The sequence below is a fragment of the Athene noctua genome, chromosome 15, assembly GCF_965140245.1.
Source record: "Athene noctua chromosome 15, bAthNoc1.hap1.1, whole genome shotgun sequence".
NCBI classification, from domain to species: Eukaryota; Metazoa; Chordata; class Aves; order Strigiformes; family Strigidae; genus Athene; species Athene noctua.
In genome coordinates this window covers 6,648,011-6,668,988 of record NC_134051.1, presented here as the reverse complement: position 1 = coordinate 6,668,988, position 20,978 = coordinate 6,648,011, and the positions used below count along the sequence as shown (strand labels likewise).

General features: G+C 53.9%; 1 protein-coding gene across 4 annotated transcripts in view; it reads right to left on the bottom strand.

Annotated features, from left to right (window-relative positions):
• Positions 1-19,160, bottom strand: part of MAP2K3 (mitogen-activated protein kinase kinase 3) — a 34,340-nt gene extending 15,180 nt beyond the window's left edge. The window contains exon 1 of one of the 4 annotated variants that reach the window (XM_074919377.1): positions 19,067-19,160. In XM_074919377.1, coding sequence (XP_074775478.1) covers positions 19,067-19,082 — 16 coding nt within the window. In that variant the 5' untranslated portion in view covers positions 19,083-19,160. Of the gene's footprint in view, positions 1-4,712; positions 4,794-17,402; positions 17,427-17,775; positions 17,840-19,066 lie in introns of those variants that run through there. The other 3 variants (XM_074919379.1, XM_074919380.1, XM_074919378.1) reach the window with 3 other exon arrangements.
• Between the last annotated feature and the right edge of the window lie 1,818 nt (positions 19,161-20,978).

Here is a 20,978-nt window from a genome sequence, read left to right as displayed (position 1 = left end):
AGAACCAGTAGCTAACTGGCCACAGACCCAGTCTTGCAGAGTCCAAGACTCTGCCAGACAAGGCATAACCCCATCAGGAGTGACCGGTGAGAGGATGATTTCTTCCCGCTCCTCCCCAACTCCAAACACCACAGAAATAACACAATCCACTGCTGCAGAGGCAGATCCAGGGAAGGCTAAAACACCTGCATATGAAACTGCAGGAACAAGAGATAACCAGCACGGGGGTCCAGTGGGCAGCAATGGGCAGAGGGGACCTGTGCAGGGCTGAAAATGAGCTCCCTGCAGTGCCATGGACCCCAGGCTGCTCAGCGAAGCCCCAGCTGCTCCTCCATCAGCAAACAGCTCACCCACCTATCCCAGCTCGCTGGGAAAATAACCAGACCGTGAGGGGCTGGGATGGGGGCTGAAGCGATACAGCTGAGAGCATCGAATTCCTGATCCCCTCCAAGAGACATAAGAGAGCAGCTGCACTCGCAGCCAAAGGTGCTTCTGGCTGCACAGACCTGGGAAATACATTAAAAAGTAGAAACAGCGAGGTGTGCTCCAGGCACAGCGAGGTGTGCTCCAGGCACTGGGCTGGGAACAGACAGCTCCGTGTGGCCTTTAAAACCCTTTAAAACAGCTCCTACCTGCCCAGCTCCCAGGAACAGGCGTGTGGACAAAGTCCAGCACTCCCAAGGCTGCTGGGCAAGGGAGGGGAGAGGCGAGGAGCTGGGATTTCAGCAGGAGATGCAGCACCGTGAGAGAGCTCTCGCAGCAGCAGCGAGACAGAAGGATGATACATGTCCAGCACGTGCCCAGCACAGTCAGCCCCCATCCCCATCCCTGTCTCCCAGGAGCTCCAGATGCCTCAGCTAACACAGGTGCCCAAAACCTACTTTTCCAGCCCTGTCCTGCCCCAAATGCAAACCTTGCTGCGGCTGCAGGTGAAAGCTGGTCTGCAAGATACTGTAAAGGTCCCAGCAGCGGGACCAGCAGCATCTCTCCCTGCTGAGGGAATTAGCATGGAGCAGTCCATATCCCCACCTTATCCACCACCTTTCCTGCATCAGAGCCAGCCCATAAGGTCTAGGACCAATGCAGTTTCCATGAGCTACAGGAGCAATGTGAACTTCCAGCTTAACAAAACAAGAGAACCACTCCAGCCCAAACCAGTCCTGCTTGCCTAGAAACCATCTCTGAAGAGCTGACCATGGCAATTACAGCTTCCAATTCACGAGCCCGAAATGTCTCCCTTCCCCATCACCCACCCAGCAGGGCTGGAAGAAAGACTATCAACAGCACAGCGTGCTCACTGATGACACTTTGCAAAATACCTGGTTGAACAATGACAAAAGCAAACGCAAAACGGAGCTAAAAATGTCGTGTGCGGGTTCAGAAATGCCTTCCCTTCCCACAGCCAGCCTCTCACTACTCAGCAAGGGGGGCCAACAACAGAACCTGAAACTGGGGTCCCCAGAGTCCTTCTGCAGCCAGACAGGTTGGTGAGCTCACCGTGGGCACACGTCTCATCCCACCCACGGGGATGGATTTAGCTCACTGGTGAGCAGGAGCCTTGCACCAAGCACTTCTGCCCTGTGACCTGCTCCAAAACACAGACAGCGGTTTGCATGCAGCCCCCCCCAAGCAGTTACCAGCCAGAGCTCTATATGAAGCCCTGAAATAGCCCCCCATCCCAGCTGGTATTTTGCTTAATCCATTTGCTCTCCCTCTCCCCAATTGCCATAGTAACCCCACAGAGCCGGCACAAAGCGCCTTCTGTGCCGCCAGCTCCCCTGGCAGCGCCGGCCGAAGCGCGGTGACTCACGGGGCAAGAGCAGGGTCCACACGCTCCCTGAGCCAGGCGTCCCGCAGGCTGCGGCGTCAGCCCTTCTTCAGCCCTGGCTGCAAAAGTGAGGCCGGAGGGAGCTGGGAGCACCCAGTCTCGGGTCAGGAATCAATGGGGTGCGTTGTGCAGCAGAGCCCAAGCTCGCAGGCAGGAGGATTTGCAAGCACGGGTTAGAGGGGCAGCAAGGGACACAGAGATTCCCTGTTACAAACCCCCTGCACCATACGGGAGTCATCTAATGCCTCTGTGCACTGGCCATTCCCCACAAACTCTGCTATAACAGGGGCCCTGCACATCAGCCCACTTCCCTGTACCCCCAAACAGCTGCCCTTGACCTCCCAGTATTGCACCACCCCAGTCAGCAACAATCCCCTTCCCACCCTGTCCTGCCTAGCCCCAGAAAGTATTTCCTAGCTCCAACCTGGAAAAGCACTGATTAAACCGGAGGTATTCTGCCACCACTCCCAAGCTCTGGCTGGGCCACCTACACTGGTGGAAAACCCAGCTCAGCCCATGCCTGCAGGAATAAAATCACCCATGATGCTGCCCTGCAGCTGAGGGAGCCAAGGCAGAGATTGGATTCGCCTGTTAAAAGCTCTCCCAAAATTTGCCATGAGCTTGCCAGCACCCTGCAGGCTGACCCAAAATCCTGCTTCTTGCTGCAAGTTTCTTCCGCTGCGTGTGGCAGGGGTGTGGGTCCAGCCGGGCAGAGGTGGAGTGGGCAGACACCACTTCCTCTTGAGCACAGTCCAGTAAAAAAAGGAAAAAAAAAAAAGTCAAGCAGTCCTGAAGCTCTGTATAGCCAGCTCAGGGCAGGCAGAGCCCAAGCGCAGGAGACAGGCATGGCAGTCTCCCGTGGCTGCTGGGCTGCCTGCTGCAAGCCCCAGAGCTGGATGTGTCACCTCCAGGAGGTGACCTTGTTCCTGAGCCTCTGCAGCCCCCCAGGGAAAGCCCACGCACTGTTTCAGGGTGAATGAGGGTGGAGGAAGGACCTGGGGGCAGGGAGGTGGGGGGAGAAAAATAAAATGGAAGGAACAGAAAGGCAGTGGGATAGGCATGACAAGACCTTGCAATTCAAGCCCTTATGTCCCAAGTGCATCCCAGGGCAGCATTTGCTTTTAGCCCCCGCAGGCAGCTGCTCTCAGCTCCTTCTCACCAGCAAGGCCTCAGCACCGTCTGTCCCACGTTTGGGATCCCGGTAGGGTCTGTACAGGAGGAATTACTATAACGTGCAGAATGGTTTACATCACCTGAAAAATCCTGGAAACACGCTAGTTTCCCAGGGCACTGGGTCTTGCAAGAGCAGCGGCTGCAAGTACAGAGCAACACAGCTCCCCTCTAGAGAGATCCCTCCACATGGGCAAAAAGTGGGACAAGGCGATGTGGGGACATGTCCTGGTTGCCCCTGCGAGCCCCAGGGCTCTGCTGCCAGCCCCGAGCACACGGGACGGCTGGGTGCTGCCAGTGCGGTGCTCGGGCAGCGGAAGGGGGCTGCCGGCAGCGGGGGCACATGGCACAGTGCCATGCACCCGGGCAGGGGAAAATTAGCTGACAGAAGTTCCTGGTGCGGACGAGATTGTAACCCACGTGATGCTGCACATAACTACATCCTTTATGCTAAGAAAGGAACCATTTCCTCCTAAAGAAAAAAAAAAAAAGCCTAACCGTTGGGTTTTTTTCTCATGCTATAACCTCCACCCGCTGAAGACTGACACAGACATTTCCTGGAACTGCTTCATTCAACATCTGAATCCTCGTCTTCCCCACCACGGACTTCAGTCCTATTAGGCTGCACCTCTCCCTGGGAGGTTTATCCTTCCCACTCCACTGGCATGGGCGGAGAGAAATTAACAGGACAATCTAAAGAACTGCAAATAAAACTATTTGCCTGAGACGACCTTTGAAATTAAACCTCTCTGCTGCCTCGCCGAGGCTCTGGTTCCAGCCCCAGGTGAAGTCCTGGGGATGGCTGCGGCACAGGAGACTGTTTCTAGAGCCACACCGCTTTGTTAGTGCTGGGGAAAACACTTTGGATGCATCCTGATTCTCCTCGATCTGAGGAGACTTAAATGCCATGGATGGGGCAGAAGGCTGGAGGGTGGATCCCTCCTGCTGCAAACAAAGAGCTGGAACAAAAAAAAAAAAAAAAATCAAGAAAAAAAAAAATTAGGGGCAGGGTGCAAAGCAGAGAGGGGAATTTGGTTGCTTTGGTCATGAGAGTAAGCTCCTCACAGGCACACTTTGTGTTATTTTCCACTGTTGAGAGTGGAAAAAGCTATCTGTGGAAGTGGAAAAAGGGCTCTCAACCCGCCGAAAGCCATCACTCATCAGCCCACCAAGGTCCTGCTGCAGAGAGGGGCTCCTGCGGGTCATCGCCGCCCCACGCTTGCCACTTCTGCAAAAAAATCGAGCGAAGAGGAGGAAAAAAAACACGCTCCAGAAAAAGCCCCTTGCAGCCCCAAACAACCTGTCAGCTTGTGCTGAATCAGAGCTCCTGACTGCCACGGGTGGCCCGCCGTTCCAACGCAACAGGCTTCTGAGCAGGGCACAACCGTGCAAGAGCTGCTGGAAACCCCTGCATGCTCGGAATGCAACCAAAACCGGAGCCAGGAGCTAGCTTTACCCACCAAATATTTTCCTTTAGCCATGATAAATTTTTTTTTTTTTTTTTGCAATTAAGATGCCAGTGTTTCAATCCCACACAAAACATGCAAGTTTCCAGCTCTTTAAAAATAGATCCCCAGCTGCAGACACCAACCCTCCACCCAAGCAAGAAGTAAAACTGCATGGATCAAGCCAAAAAAGTTACACGGCCCCTTTTAGCACCAGAATCTGCCCTTCACTCTCCCCCGCCACGTGTTTTAGAAATTGCAACATCTACCTTGCTTCTTGTCCATGGTTTCCCAGAAATGAAGAACAGCACCGGCAAGCCTGGCAGAAGAGAGGGATGGGGGCGGACTGGAGGAGGCAGGGAAAAAAAAAATCCTGCAGAATCCAGCGCACGGCACTTCTTGCAAGCACCAAGGACTATTTTTCAGCGGGAATGCATGGCCCAAAGCCCTCGCTGGCTTCACGCAGCTCTCCTGGCACAGTGTCCCCGGCTCCCGGGGGTCCGTGAGGCTGGGAGCTGCAGGGAAGGCGAGCGAGGGGAGACGGGGAAGGTAGCACCGCGTTCCCTCATCGGCAGCTGCCGAGGTTGGCCGGTCTCGTCTCTGATTACCCTTGAAAGCTCAACAGTTGTAAAAACTGCAGCAGCGAAATAGCAGGTGACGTCAACAGGAAGCTGGGGGGAGCCAGCTGCAGCTCCAGGAGCCATTGAGCGCTGGATTGCTCCAGCACATCCCGGTGGGACGCGCTTGCTTCCGACAAATTAAGTCATTCAAACCCAGCGTGCAGGCAGAGGGGCAGAGCCCGCTCCTGCCTCTTCCATCCCCATCATCCCACCAGAGCAACCCTTGCTCGAGGACAGCCCTGCCACCACCCGGCATCAACCAGTCATCAGAGCAGAGGAAGCCCACGCTCAATGGTTTGAGCACCGAGGGGGTGCCGTGATAGAAAGAGGTCACATTTCTTTGTGCTGCAGGTGACACACTAATTGCTTTGCCACTAACAACTATTACCACAACAAATAGTAAAAATATTGTTCCATGACAATACCAGCACGGAGCTTAGCAGCTATTCCAGGGTTACAACCGAGATGGTATCTCTGGTGGCAAAATACAAATTGCTGCATGGATTTGGCTGGTAAAACAGCAAGGGAAGGAGATGAAGGCATGGAAAAATAAATCGTTGATTCTCTGCAAACATGTGCAAGAAAAGCCATGGCAAAGTATCACTGCTCTTCCCCTTTCCCTCAAAACCAGCCTGGCAGAAGCAGCACTGATGTTCCTGATCAAAGCCAGACTTGGCTTTGACAGGCTGCAGTTTTGTTTTCGATTTCCCTGTCAGCCTGGAGGGAAGATACTGTACCAGCTTTTTTACCTTAAACTAATTATAGAAAATATGCCTTTGGTTTGCTCCTGAGCTATTCTCTAACTTGCAGGCTGTGCTGGGCCATACACATTTGCAGGCAGAAAAGTCAGAGGTCAAGGTAAATGCACATACCAACATAATGAGTGACTCTAATTTTAAATAGTGTTTATATAAGCCCCAGAAGGACTGCGGAAGATATTTTCTCAGGCACATTTCCACTCCCAGGGTATAGTTTCAGGCACAGATCATCAGCACATAAAGGATGCTGACGCAGGAGCTGCTATCACAGATGGCACCGAGAGCCACCGGCACCCGTCCCTGCACTCCTGGGGAGAACGATGCTGCCTTCTCCTCTGGCTTGACAGCTAATTCCCTGACCCAGACATAAACCACTCCAATGGTCTTTACAGACATCCACAAAGTAGTGCTGCTTTGGAGCAGAAAGTCGCTAACCCCACAGGTGGGATGGGAAACACAATTTCCTTTGAATCAGTCCTGTGGGGTTTCAGTGCCCAAGGAGCAGGGGTGGTGTAAAGCAGAGCTTCCCAACACCTTTAAAACATCCTAAAAAAACAAACAAAAAAAAACAAACCAAAAAGCCAAAACAAACACAAGCATCCTTTCAAGCCTCACTGTTGGCACCTCTTTAAAAAGTTTGCTGATGTAGTAGGAATGGCCCAGCCTTGAAAGACACACACCATTTGCTATTAATCATCCAGGCTTTTACACACTACAGGTAAACCCAGAGGAACAAAAGGCATCGAGTGTTTCACTGGTGTTAATGAAGCCTCCCCATGCTGCCTCAGAGCTGGGATGTCACCCCATGACAGGCGAGGGAAACCGGGGGAGCAAGTTCTGCCATGGGGAGAAGTCAAGGCCCTCACTGCAGGTCCAGGTATGCCAGAGCAGAGCCAGAGACAAGGACGGCTCCCTTCACCCCCAAGAGCCTCCTGGCAGCGGGCTAGCTTGAATAAGTGCAAGAGCACACCCTTAAAAACAGCGATGAGCTCAAACAGTGCCCTGCCAACGCCAGGCCCCTCTCCCCACCCTTCCCCAGCGGACAGGCAGCACCCCCCAGGCCAGTTTGTTAAGGCTGGGTCACTGCAGCTGGCAACCAGGGAAGAGCCGCTCTACCGTGAGCAGTGAAAGAGCAATCCCAAATTTAGGGTCAGCAAGGAGCTTTTTATAAGTGTGTGTTTGGGACTGAGAATAAAATTAATGGCTTTACCTGCCCCAAAAGCGTCATCGCTGCCTAACAAGGAGGAGAGGGCGATTTTCACAGGATACGCCTTTCCCTCTGATCAGAGAAAAGTTCCGTACACCAGTTGGCCACTCTGTCCCAGTGCCACGCTGGCCAGTGCCCACTACACCTCGTTGTCCGACTGGGAATCACAGCAGTTCCCTTAGCCAAGGCCGTAACGCAGCCACGGCCCCAAGCCCAGGCTGCACTTGCCTTTCCATGAACGAGGTGCACGTGCTTGAGCCATGCACGGGACCTGCAGCCTGGAAACTCTGTGGCAGCTCTATTTTTAAACAAAGCCTTTGAACCAAATCCAATCGGAAAGGGAACAGGGTCATCTTTCTCATTCCCTCAGATGGTGCTTGGGAAGAATCAATCATCGACACCGTGCAGAGCTCGTCTCCTCTGGTGGAGGGGGATGTGACGGTGTCACCGGGGCTGGGTGAAGGGGAGACGGATGCAAAGGAGAAGGGTGCAACCTCCTGGTACCCAGCAAGGAATCTGGAGACAGACACATTAGCCAAAGCTACTGCCAGCCAGAGGCTGACGTTCAGCTGCCACCTCTGCTCCGAACCACACCCGGCCTCCGTGCACCGGCCAGATAACGCCGCCGGGAGCTGCACCAGCTCTGCCGGCAGCTCCAGGAGGATGTCACCGCCCAGTTACAATCCAGTTGTATTTTTAGGTTACCTGCATAACCCCAAGGGCTGGAAAAAAAGTTTGATTTTGTGTTTTGTTTCCAGGTGGCAGCTTGCTACCCTGCAGCCCCATGACGATGGAGTACACAGGCTCCTCACCGAGAAACCACACCCAAGCAGCCTCACTTTACAAAGCTGAAAAGCACTGGCTAGCTAGCATTTGCACTGTGCCATTATAGGACATGAGACATACAACCGTGAGTTGTGCTGCTTTGCACCAGAGCTTGTGCAAAACCCTGGTGCAAAGGTGGTTATGGCCACAGGGGCACCTCTCTGGAGCAGGCATGGAGCCAGGGTGCAGGCAGGGCATCCTCTAGCGCAGTGCCACAGGGCTGGATGCCACCTCCTTTGCATCCATCTCTCCAAATGGATTTTCTCCCCAAAAAAAAGCAAGTGTCAGAGACCACAACTTCTCAAAGTTCACCTGCAGCACAATGGACCCACCAAGGGTAGGCTGGGGGTGGTGGTGGGAAAATGCTTGAGATGGGTCATTAACCCAACCCACAGCTCACCAGAAACCACAGAGCTGGGGGGTACATGGGACCGGCCAGCTCGCAGTATATGTGGCCAGCATGAAATCCACGGCCACGAGCCATCTTGTGGGACCAGCACGGGCTGCACACACTGGCATGTCACCATGAGACAAACATCTGGAAGCAATCCCAGCCCCAACACCTTAATTGTTAGGAGAAGGCAAAGGAGACAGTGCTTAGAGAAAAGCAAAGAGCATGCTAAAAAACAAAAACACCCCAAAACAACAGAGAAAAAGGAAGAGGCAGAACCACCATCACTGTGCCTATCTCCCTGCCAGCCCTCCTCAGAGCAACACTTCTCCCTCTGATTTCTCAGCCCATAGGTGAAGCCATGAAAAAAATAAAATGTTTGCAATTGATGTGACCAGCTGGTGACACTTTCCTGATGGGAGAGAAAACTCAAACCGTTTTTTGGAATAGATCAGCTTGACAGGAGACATATGGTTAGTTAGTGGGAAAGGAAAAGAGTCATTTGACTTTTTAAATTGTCAGCTGTAACTCAACTCTAGAGTCAATAGACACTCTTTTTCTATCCAAATTGGTACAATTCAAGTACTTCCAGGTGTCCCCAAAACTCTGTAAACTTGGCAAGAGAGCAAAGTATTCCCTCTCTGCTTCTAATGCAAGTCTTTAAAAAAAAAAAATATTAGCTTTCTACCATCCTCCCTCCAATTTATTCTGGGCAGGGACTGAGTGATTTCATCTCTGCAAATGATGTAAATCAGAGTAAGCACCTGATGTGAAAACAAAATTTATGGAGGGGGAAGAAAAAAAAGGAAGGCCTCAATGTCCACAGCCACCTGCTCCAGGAGAGGGGCAGAAACAAGAGACCAACCCAGGTGCTTCCCTAGCCCAGAGACTTCAGGCAGGACTTTCTCAAGTGCTGGGGAACGGGGCAGGCTCAGATGGTTCACAATGACATTACCCTCTGGGACCTGGAGCACTTCCCCACTCCCGCAATGCCGCAGGGATGCAGCTGCAGCTCAGGCAGACAGAGCTTGTGCATCTTCAGAGGAAAACCTCTGATCTCCAGCACCTAGCACTGCACGTCCAGGGTGTAGGAGCCATGAAAACGTTCCGTTATTTCTTTTGGAGCTGGGTGCCGATTTGACAGCTTATAGAAAGCAGCAGGCGAGTGCTGTGGTACTCCCCCTTACGTCTCCTGCTGTCCCACACTGATTCGTTGCTCTTTTCGGTGCACCTTCAGTGCCATCCCTCTTCCCCGCCTCTCTCACCCTGTCCCCCCCCCACTCCAGGGAACCAAGCAAAAGACACAAGTGCAAAGGGCTCATCACGCCTGAGAGCTGGTGCAAAGCAGACACAGCCAGTTGGAGTCTCTAGTTTCTCCAGAGTTTTTCCACAAGAAAAATCCACCCCATCACAAGGTGAAGGGGGACCCAGGATGCCTCCCTGGGCTCAGATGAAGCAAAGGAAAACTACAGGTTGAGAGTAGCCAGGGAATACAGACACTGCTCAATTCCCCTCAGGCCACCACTCCGCCTTATCTCCATGTAACTCACTCAAATCTCAGTGCCCAGCCGAAAAGCATCCATCTTAACTCCTAATGATGCTCCCAAATCAAGAGAGGCAGCAGGTGACCTAATTGGTCCCCATAACCTGCTTGCAACACAGCTGGAAGTAAAGGCTGATGTAGCGAGAGGAGAGCTGCCTCCTGAAAGCCCCAGAAGAGCTCAGCTGCCATGAGCTGGACCTGCAGCCTCTTTTCCTGGCACTAACCACACCATCCCTCTGACCACACCATGTACCTCTTGCTCTCCCATCGCTCCTCCTCTGCCCCAGAGGACAGACTACATCCACATCCCCTGAACAAGTCCCACATCCAGCTGGTCTGTGAGATCGGCTCCTGCCACTCACTGGTTTAGGAAGTTAAAGATAGATCTATCTGTCTTATAAAGATGGATAGATGGAAGCACCACATACTTGCTAAGTTCCACATTTTGCAGAAATCACCAGCAAACGTTTCTCCTTTGTTCCACCAAACACCCTGCTGCAAAGCTTAAAAATCTTCCCCAATTAAAGGCTGCACCACCAGCACACTGAAAGCCACTACCAGCCCCACTGCCCAGCATCACCCTGACCATCCCCTCCCACAGCCTCTTATCTGAGGCTGCAACAGCTCTACGTGGGGAAAACACCTATTTTGTGGCAGACTTGCCCAGTACCCACAGGGCAGTTTTGATTCATGCCCAGGAAAGGCAGGGGCCAGCTCAGCGTCACCATCCCACGTGGCCGCCAGCAGGAAGGACACAGCCTCACTCCGCTGCTGCCCTTTGGGTGGGCTTTATTTTCCCCTTCCCCTTTTTTTACTCCTTGCCTACCTCTCTCGAATCCACCCACTGCACTGCAATTTTCTGATGTTCAGGGGAAGTAAGCATCGCAAGCTTTTCCTAGTAAAGCCGGATTAAAGAGCCGTCACTCAGTCCCAGGAAGCCAGCGGTCTCCGCAGAGGGGCTAGTCCCAACGCATCCGGCTCACGTACCAGCTCAAGAGCTCGCAGACTGTGACTCAGGGCAGTTCAGCCTGCAACTCCTCATGGGGCACACTTAAAGCTTCCAAGAACTGTTTCCATTTAAATAAGAAACAATAAATTTTTAAAAAATCCCCTTTACCCCCGAAGAGCAAGCCTCACATCAGCGTTCTGGGGAAAGGAACAGAGGGGCGTGTGAAACCGTAAGGAGATGTGTCAAACATCAAACCTGTGTGAGATAAAGGGAAACGCACGCTGGGTCCCCTCCCTGTGATGGTTATGCACGTTTTCCCTCGCTGAGCTGCGACTGTAAAGCCCCACGGGGAAATCCACAGTTACCAAACAAGAAATTCTTTGTGGATCCAAAATTAAGGGTAAACTCTTGCAGCAACCTGGAATGTACACAAAGAAATCACATGTACAGGAAAGTTGCTGGAGGAAAAGCAGATTCTTTTTCTAGCACCTTAGCAAAGCACACGCAAGGCTGATAAGAGTTTCAATTAAAATTCACCCGCAGTTTCTGCCTGGTGATTTCTGTAGGCACATCCTCCAGCCTTCACTTTATCCTCGTCATCCAGGCATCCTTCAACAAACCAGGCAGCAGCGGGTGTAATTAATACCTGTGAAAACCTTTTCTTGGGCAAGAGAACCGCATCTGCAGAGCACAAGAGGCAGCTGGGCCACGGCACAGTCCCACTGGTATCCTGGGCTCAGAGGACAACCCCAGCCCTGGACAATGCCAGACATCCTCCAGCACCTGGTGCTCACCACTGATGCTTGAGACACTGCTGCTCACAGCCCAGCAATCACAGGGATCGACCACAAATCTGGAGGACATGGGCTGCAGATGCTAACGAAGAGTGAACACAGGGGGCTGTAGAAGCAGCAGATCTAAAACACCCACTGCATCCTCCTTTTTTGGCAGCCTTAAGGCAGCGTGCAGCTGCTGCCATCCTGAAGGAAAACGGGTGCTGCCAGAGAGAGACAGCTGGAACACAGCATCGAGGCTGGTATGGGTCCAGGCCGGTCCCCCGGCAGCATCACCACCCACCTCCCACCCTGCCGGCACCCGCATCCTCCTTTCTGCATCATTTTTTATACATCATTTTTTTCTGAACACCAAGCTCTTGCCCAAGGGGTTGGCAGGGAGCATCGCATGCGAGCCAGGTGCAGATTCGGCACAGGGTGGATGATTTTAGTTGTGGGGAGACCAGGGAAACCTCGAAAGCCAGCTGAACATATGTGCACACACACAAAAATGTCTTGTGCTGCCCTGCCCGGTGCCGGCACAGGGTTTTACAAACAGGCACGTGGGGCTGGGCATGCCACCTACCCCAGAGCACCTTTTAAAGGTGCTTGGAAGATGACAAAGAGCAGCCGAAGCAACGTATCAGCACAAGATCGTTTCGTCTTTGGCTGAGGTGCAACTTGGCAGCATGTCAGGAGAGAAACCACGTGGTCCACAGCAGCGGAGGGGTTAACTATGCAGAGCAGCTTTCTTCAAAAGCCTTGATGGTGAGCACACCTGGCTCTCAGAAAAAGAGCCACGTCATTTTTAGTGACGAGATGCAAAGACATCCTCATGTCTTCAGGACAACACACCCCCCTGCAGCCATGGGGGCCACATGTTCAGGACTGACTCAGAGGGACGGTCCTCAGGGCTGCACGCTCTGCTGCTCCATCATCTCCCTCTCAAGACTCTGCTTTCCCACTCCAACACCAAGTAAAACAAAATCATCCTCCAGCAAAAAATACCCCCACCACGCTGTGTATTTATCCTTTACTACCTTTAATAGGAAACAGTCTCCTGCAGGAAGAGATGCCTGCAGCAGGAGAGGACATCTGCTCCAGCTATGGCAAATGCCCTCCAGCAAGTTGGCCCAGGATGCTGCCACCTCCAAGGGCTGCTGTTAACACACACCAGTAAAGACAAAGACAGCTAGGGCAGGCTGCAGCCCTGCGGGGCCACAGCACCAGACACACCATAGCCAACTCCTGCGGCACAGGCAGGCTGCTTTGTCAGCCATCCCTACGAGATTCAGGCTAGGAGGGAATTTATATACACACACCACAAAGCAGTATCTAACTGGCCTTCAAGCCCAGACAAGCTGACACTCCCTAGATAACCTCGTCATCCTCCCCTAAACCACCCCCAGCCCATCCACGTAACCAGCCCTGCGTGTTTATGATCTGTCAGACACATGACTGTCACCTGCCAAGCCCTGCAGACCAGCTTCTTCCCATCCCTCTGCCCCGCGCTGCGGGTCACGGCACCGCCGGGCCCACCCGCACCCGTCACCAGCAGACGGCAAGGGAAGACGCAGCTCTCGGCACCGCCAAAGAGATTCTGGCAGGACCAGCATACATGCCTCATTAGAAATCTTCAAAGACCTTTATGGGAATGAAATACAATCATTCAAAGCTGCTTTTAAGTTTCCTAGGAAATAAGACAGGCAGGAGACGAGGCAGCACTCAGTGCCCAGCAGGCAGCTCCTGGGAAGGGAAGGTTCAAGCACCCTTGTCATGCTCAGAGAGGTTCCTCAGACACAAGCAGTCAGGCTGATGCCAGTGCCAAACCACAGCTAAGGTTAGCAGCCTCTGATGGGAAATTACTTGTATCAAGCACTCTGAAAGTTTCTTCCTTTCCAAAACTACATTTTTCTTTGGTGGTGGTAGTGTGAGAGGAGGAAGGGTGGATGCCCTACAAACAATTTCTGGTAAGTTTTGTCTCCTCCTCATCCTGCCTTCTCTTCCACTCAAATTATGTTTTTAACAGAAATTTATTTTTTTAAAAAAACAAACAAACAACAACAAGCATTTCACTTGAAATGGTGAACTGAAGACCCAAAGCATGGGTCAGACCCAGCCCAGCAGTGACCCTCTCAGAGCACAGTGCTGGCAGGAGGATGGAAGCTGTGACAGCCCGGTGGGTGCCAGACCCTCCCCAGCTCCTCATCCACCCTACCAGCTCCCAGAGGAGGCAGCGACAGCCAGGCCATCACCTTCACACTTTCCTTCCCTCACTTCCCAGCAAGCAGGGCTATAAAGCTGCTGCTCCCAGGGACAGGAGGGAGCCAGGGGCAGGGCAGAGACATCCCGCTGCACCACACCCCAGCACACCAAACAGCTCCCCAGGGTCACAACACTCACATTTCAGAGAAACCAAGTTCCAGCACTGGATGTCTTTAAAAACAAGATTGGGTGGCTTTTTACACAATCTGACTTAATTTGCCCAAAAGCTGTTGGACCGGCTGCAGTAATTCCTGGAAGCAACGTCCCGACCTCCAGTCGAGCACGATGCTCACCACTGTCCCTTCTGATCTTAAAACCAAAAAATTCAAGAGTTTCCCCATTTCCCCACATTGGATTCAGCAGCACATAAAAGGGCAATCATGTCACACAAAAGCCCACCAGCCTCTGGGGCTTGAAAGAGATGTGTTCTTCCAAGAGAAGGTGGGCAGCACTTTGGAAGAGGTCAATAGAGCAGACAGTGCACAAAGGAGTTCTGTGGTATTACACCCATGGATTAATTAAGCCATGTGGACAATGCAGCACAGGAATAGTGGAGGAAACGATGCTGGAAAGGGTCCATCTCCCTACCTTCAACCCACTGCAAGTCCGGAAGCTCCCGCAGCATTAGGCAGTGATTCCCTCCCTCCCCTACCCACTGGGAGCACACGACCCCCAAATCCTGCCCTTCTCCTTAGCCACAGCATAACCTACCACATCCTGCACGGGCAGCGACTCTACTGCAGCCTTTTACTGGACCTCTAGAGAAGCAGCTGCAAGAGAAAGGTGCAGGCAGGGAGCCCCGTCCCAGCTCCAGAAAACGGAGCACAGACTCAGACCCACTGCAAACCGAAGCCAGCTGGGGCCACAAGACACTACCGGGGTATCGGAGATAGCTGCAGTTGTGCCCAGTAATTATGGTATTCCTCGGGGCGATGAACATTTAGACTCACAATGCTGCCTCAGAATCAGTGCAGCATCGTCACCACACAGGCTGTGGGGAGATGGGGTAACTCCCAGGCTGAAAAAAAACACAAAAACTTCCAGTTTCCACCATAAAAAAATCCTATCGGCCCTCTCCCCTGCTCAAAATCCCTGGCTAACACTCGACCTGTGCTACAGAGTTCTGTCAGCAAGAGAGGCGCCAGGTAGATCTAGCTCCATACGTACCCACAAGCAATCCTGAGTCATGCCAGTAAAACCCCAAAGTTTTTTGCTGGTAGAGTAAAATCACCTTCCCAGCCAGCACAAGTTCCTCTCCCAGCTCCTTCCCCAGCAAACAGCCTGCCTGGTCAGTGTCATATTAACACCAGTGAAAACCATTTTCCGTCCAAAAACCCACAGAGCCCCACGTCTGCAGCGGTGGCTTCTCAGGTCACAAAATCACCAGGACCAGAAACCCGCACCCATTTTCAAGCACCCAAAGGGAAGTTCTACAAAGCACATACGAGTTTCCTGCAGCAACGACCACCTCTGCAAATTATGGGGGCAAAGCAAACTCTGACTCAGCCCTGGACTGCAGCCCAGAGCTGGAAAATAAAAGCAGCAGCCTTCAGGGAGAAGCATTATCCGCTGAAAAAAAGCAGGGGAGCATCCCTCCAGAGAGGGAAATGGATTGCTGAAGCACAGCTAAATATTTATCACATCCAACATGATATTTTCCAGGCGCCCACCATTATGCTAGCAGAAAGCAGCACGAGGAGGAGGAGGGCAGGAGCAAAGCTCTGTGTGCTCTCTCTCTCTGATTGTTTTAATTATTTGCATGCAAGCTCCGTGATGCTTCAACTAGAATTAAAATAAAAACCTGGCTCCATGGGATCAGAGCTCCTACCCTGCCACCCCCCCCTGCCCACACACACCCAGGGGATACTAGGCTGGTGGCTGCTCTGCCCAGACACAACGGGAGCCCAAAGCCAAAGTCCTGCTTTCTGCAAGTCACAACCCCATGTGTATTTTCAGCAGAATTGCCTTTTTTTGGGGTGGCAGCAGGAAAAGTGTGAATGGCACACGAGACAGTACAGGATTCACAGATGACTGCATTGCACAACGGTGGTGTGCTCCCGCAGAGGGCACGGCCAGGGCGCGGGACAGACACATCCCCACTGCTTATTTACCTACCCAGAATAGACGCACCACCAGAACAAATACCAGTTTATCCCCAGGTTCTGGCATTTCTCACCACTGATTTTTCCAAGCCTCAGTGTCAAAGAAGAGCTGCCTCCCCATAAACACCTGCCACCTCTCCCCAACAGCACCTCTTTGGGGGAGATATCTTCCTCCAGGAAGACAAAAGGACTTGATTTTGAATTACTCTAGCATCAGCACTGAGTGAGCCCAGGGGAGACCATGGAGGTCTTCTCCCACCAGACCCCTCCCTCTCCACAGCTGCATGGCTGCTTTCTCCAGCAAACTCCCCAGTTTTGGGAGACACGTGCCTCCCCGCTGACACGCTCCTGCCTGTCCCTCCAGAAAGGGCTTCCCAAGTCACAGCCAACAGCCACAGTGACAGGCACACAGATCTTCACACAGGCTGCACACACAGGCAGAAAATATGCCATGAGCCCCAGGGGAAAAGGATCAGCCTGGATTTGTAGGCACAGCCTAACACAGACCCTGCACCCTCCACCATGTCTCTGCATGCACCCAGCGGCTGCAAACCCCTCAAGGCTCCATCTCCTCCTGCTTTAACCTCTTGGATACAACACCTCTTACTTCACAGCATCCATTTCACCAAAAAAAGGGGCAGACTTTGCTGGAAAATCATGCCCAGGGCTAGCCACAACAGCAGCTCCGGAGCTTTGTGCACAATTTCTTCCCTTGATGGCATCCATTCGATGAAAAACAGCTCGAGGGAGCTTTGGTGACCTGAGACAACAGGGAGCTTTTTCATATTTTAGTAAACACCAGACTTAACAGTGCACAATAACACTGAAACCAAGCGACATTTTCCTACACACCTGATCCTGCAAGATAATTTGGATCAAGCAGATACAAGCAATGGGAAGAGGAAGAAAGACGAAATCCTTCCTAAGCTTCACATAATCCCCAGAAGGTGTTTATCTCACAAGCTATGTTTAGTGCAGAGCGAGGCAAAGCTCTCGCCCAGCACCATTCCTATCGCCCAGCGCCATTCCTATCGCGCGTGTCACAGCCAGCCACGCGCATCCCCAAAAACTCCTGAGGCAGGAGACAACCCCGTGACTAAGCCAAAATGTTGGCAGGCAAGTTTTGGTACGCATCTATCATGGAAACAGCCAACCTGAGAGCTTCAACACAACAGCCGCCATTTATGACCCTGATCAACTCAAGCCCGAGAAGGGAAAGCAACCAGCAAAAGGAAACCTGAGACTGCTCACTGAATTTCACTAAGGAAAATTAGAAAAATTTAGCTTAAATTCAGGCCGCCCAAAAGGAGAGGCAGAAAGAACTGCCAAAAGTGCTGCCAGCAGCGTCCACAGTCCCAGCAGCATCCACACACACTTGGACCCACGAGCATCCCTACGCAGCAGCGGGCAGCCAGCAAACCCACTCGGTGGGCTGGCACTGCCAAGGCAGATGCAAAACCAAGGAGAGGCACGGTGGACAGCTAGCAGGACGAGAGGAGAGGGTTTTGAAGAGGCAGATGCATTACACATGCTCAGGATCGATCCCCATGCTGAACGCTGCCCCGACGGAGGCAAAGGAGCTCAGGTCAGATAAGGACCTGGAACTGTGGGTGCCAGCAGAGACCAGGCACACTCGGCACGCGTGCAACACCTCCAGCGAAGGGTATTAGGAATAATCATCTGAATGGACCAGTTCAGTACAACCAACAGCCCCGTGCAACCAGAAACCTGAAGACACAGAAGGGTTCCAAACTTCCTCTGAGGAAAGCACCACAGTCCCAGGTGCTCCCGCAGGCATCGCCTTTTGCTGTCAACCGGGCTGCTTCCCCCAAAATCCTTCCAGGCCCACCTCAGGCCTCATCTCCGACAGGGCACAAGTGGTCCCTGGGTCAGGCTCACCTTTTCCCTCCATCCACACATCCACACGTTGCCCACAGCACCCACGAGCTGAGCGAGAAGTCTGGGCTCGGGTGTCCTGGTGAGAGCCTTTTTAAGAAGCTCAGTTGATTCCTTTCAACACGGGACGGCAGCTGGAGGCATGTGCTCCTACCTGTGAGTCAGCAGCTCCGCTCAGCAGCACCGTAAATCGCTGCTGATTCACACCCTGCTTACACAGCAAACAGGAAACTCAGGTCCACATTCCCTCCGGTTAAGACAAGGAAGGATCATTTAAAAAGGGGGGGAAAAAAAAAGTCACGCCGAGGTGCGTTCATCTGCTCACATGGTTCCTGACTTCAAGTTTCCAGTGCATCACTCCCGAACAAGGAAAACCCCTCAAATTTTATTCCGGTGATAAGAGAGAGGCAGCAACCGTACTCCGTGTGCTCCCTCCTCCGTCCGGTCTGCGCTCACGGCGCTGATGCAACCCGCTCCCCGGAGCACCAAGACACCAGCGAAGCCATTTCCCCGTCTTCCTCATCGCCGGCACGCTGAGGGTGTCATCCCGGGCCGACGGCTCCCGCCAGCCGGTGCTCACCTTGGGACAGCGACCCGGCCGCCTGTCACAGCGACGCTCTATAAATAACACCCGCGACACGCGGTGCCGGCTGCCAGCCGCGTTCGTCCGACACAACGGGGAAACTCCGCCGCGGCGCTCCCGCCACACGCGCCAGCAGCGGGTCGTGGCTCTGCCCCGGCCACCGACGCCAGGACACGGGGACCGAGACCCTCGGCCCGTCCTTCCCGCCTCGTTAGGCCGAGACGAAGGCTCTGCTCGTCCTCGGCGCTGTTCCACGCCGGCCACGACGCTCGCTGAGCTGCCACGGGTGATTTCGCGGAGGGGGAAGAGACTCCAGCAGCAGCGGGTGAAACTTGCCTTTTTTTTTTTTTTTTCTTTTTTTTTTATCGCTTCCCACGCCAACAGGAGCTTCGCCCCCTCCCTCTCCCGTAGGCCCCGCCGGCCGCTCGCTCCCCTTCGCCTCAGCCCCGGGGCTCTGCAGCTCGGGGGGATGCGGGAGTCCCCGCCAGCGATGCCGGGCTGCAGGCGCGGGGCAGCAGCCGGGACCAGGGCCCACGCAGAGGAAGCCCCGGCCGGCGGCCGCGGGGAGCCCACGCCCGGCGGGTTGGGCAACAGCCCCGTCCCCGCGGGTTACGCCAGACCCGAGGACGCAGTTCCAACCCGCCTCCCCCCTCCCCACCCCGGTACACGGGGCCCGGAGCCCCCGGGCGCATCCCCCGGCCCCGGTCCTACCTCTGGGCAGGGACATGGCTGGCGGCGGCCCCGCGGCGCCCGGGCAGAGCGCGGCGCCCGGCGGAGTGCGGCCCAGTGCGGCGGCCGCCGAGGAACTGCCGCGGGGGTGGGGCGACGGCCGGCAGGCCCCGCCCCACCACCCCCTCCGCGCGTCACGACTGGTCATAGGCAGGGGGAGGGGGCGTGGTTACTGCCTCCGAGTGAAGAGCTTCGCGGTTCTCCAGCACGGTTGTGAGGGTGAAGTGAGGCGGGCGGTGCTGCTATGTAGCCGGCGTGGTCTCGCTGTCCCCTCCACCGGGGTGACCCTGGCGCGGCACCCGCAGGGCTGAGGTGTTGTTTGGAGTGCGGAGAGGGCCCCTGTCCTGCGCTGCGCCACGCCTCACCCCACACGTCTGGCACGGGGGCACGGAGCATGGGCTGGGGATGCTGGTGCTGAGGCTGACCAAGCTCATCACGTCTTCCATGGGTCTAATCCTGCACACCGGGGGTCCCACTGGCGGGCCTGGCTGAAAAACCGATGCGGATGTATTCCTCTCCGAGTCACTGAGGAATCAAACACCTCCTAGTCCAGCAATGTGCCGTGGCACGTCCCAGGACAAAGATGTTTCCCCAAGCACCCGAGCTGGGCTGCACACAGTAGCAACTGAACAGGACATCAGTGAAGCAGTTGAACAAGCAAAAAGAAGATTTTTAAGTGCCATTTTTTGGCTGAAATTCCTAGCGTGATCCATACAGATACAAAGGAGGGGTTGGAGGGGTGGCAACTGCAGACAGCCCTAGTGAAATCACATCTACTCTGTCCCAGCTGGTTTTCAGCTTTGCATTTTGCAGAGTATTTTGGATCAGTTTGAGGGCTGGAAAATCTGCAGCAAAACCGGACAGCTCCAAGGAATTACTGCAGGAGGGAAGGAACTGGGCAGACTGGGGTCCGTGTCTGCCTGCAGAGCACTGGTGCCTCAAATGGACCTGGAATCCAGCAGCAATGGCGTAAGATCCAGCAGCTGCAAACTGAAACTAGAAAAGTGCAAATGGGAAATAAATTACAGGCTTTTTGTAGGGAGAGCAATTACCTTCCTGAGAGATGTAGTAGATTCACCGCCTTTCAGGTCTTTCAACACAGGCAAGGAGTCTTTCTAAAAAAACTCCTCTCCAGTTCAACCGCAGGGTTATTAGCTCTGATGCAAGAGCTGCAGATGTCACCGCCTGGGCTGGGCAAGCAGGAGGTGGGAGCAGAGTGGACCTTTCTGGTGTTTAGCTGTACAAAACTCTGAATCAACAAAGGGGTTTGAACTCCAGCCCAGCTGATCCAAATGGGTTTGGGCTGGGCCAGTGTTTGGGTGTGAGATTTGGAGGGTGCTGCTGCAGAGCAGAGCATCGTTAGCACCTTCACAAACGTGCAGCTGGACATGGGCCTGCGAGGACCGGTGGGACCGGCTTCCACACTTGGCCTTGATGTCGGCAGCACCTGGGGTGTCATTGCAAGCGCAGGGCATGACCCTGCTGTCCCCATGTATGTTGCATGCTACACCATTCCTCCGCCTGCGTCCCCAGGCAGGGCTGGAGATCGCCGCCAGCCCTGCCTGCAATTACAGGGGTGGATGAAACAGCTGCCCGGCTTTTATTCGCCCATCTTGAATCGCTGGGCACTTCACAAGTGGCTGTTTGTCTCCTGCTCCGAGGCCTTCCAGCACAGGAGCGCTGCAGAAGCACGAATGGAAATTGAGGTACGCTCAGCATCAAAATCCAACAGGGTGGGAAGGCGTGGGGCTGAGGAGGGAGCCCACAGACCCCTATGGGCTGTGAGGAGGGGCCCAGAGGCAGAATATGGTCACCTCCTCGTCGGTGGCAGGGCATGAGGACCTCTTGGGAGCACCTCTCATTTTCTTCTGCGACTTCTCAGTGCCTGCACCAG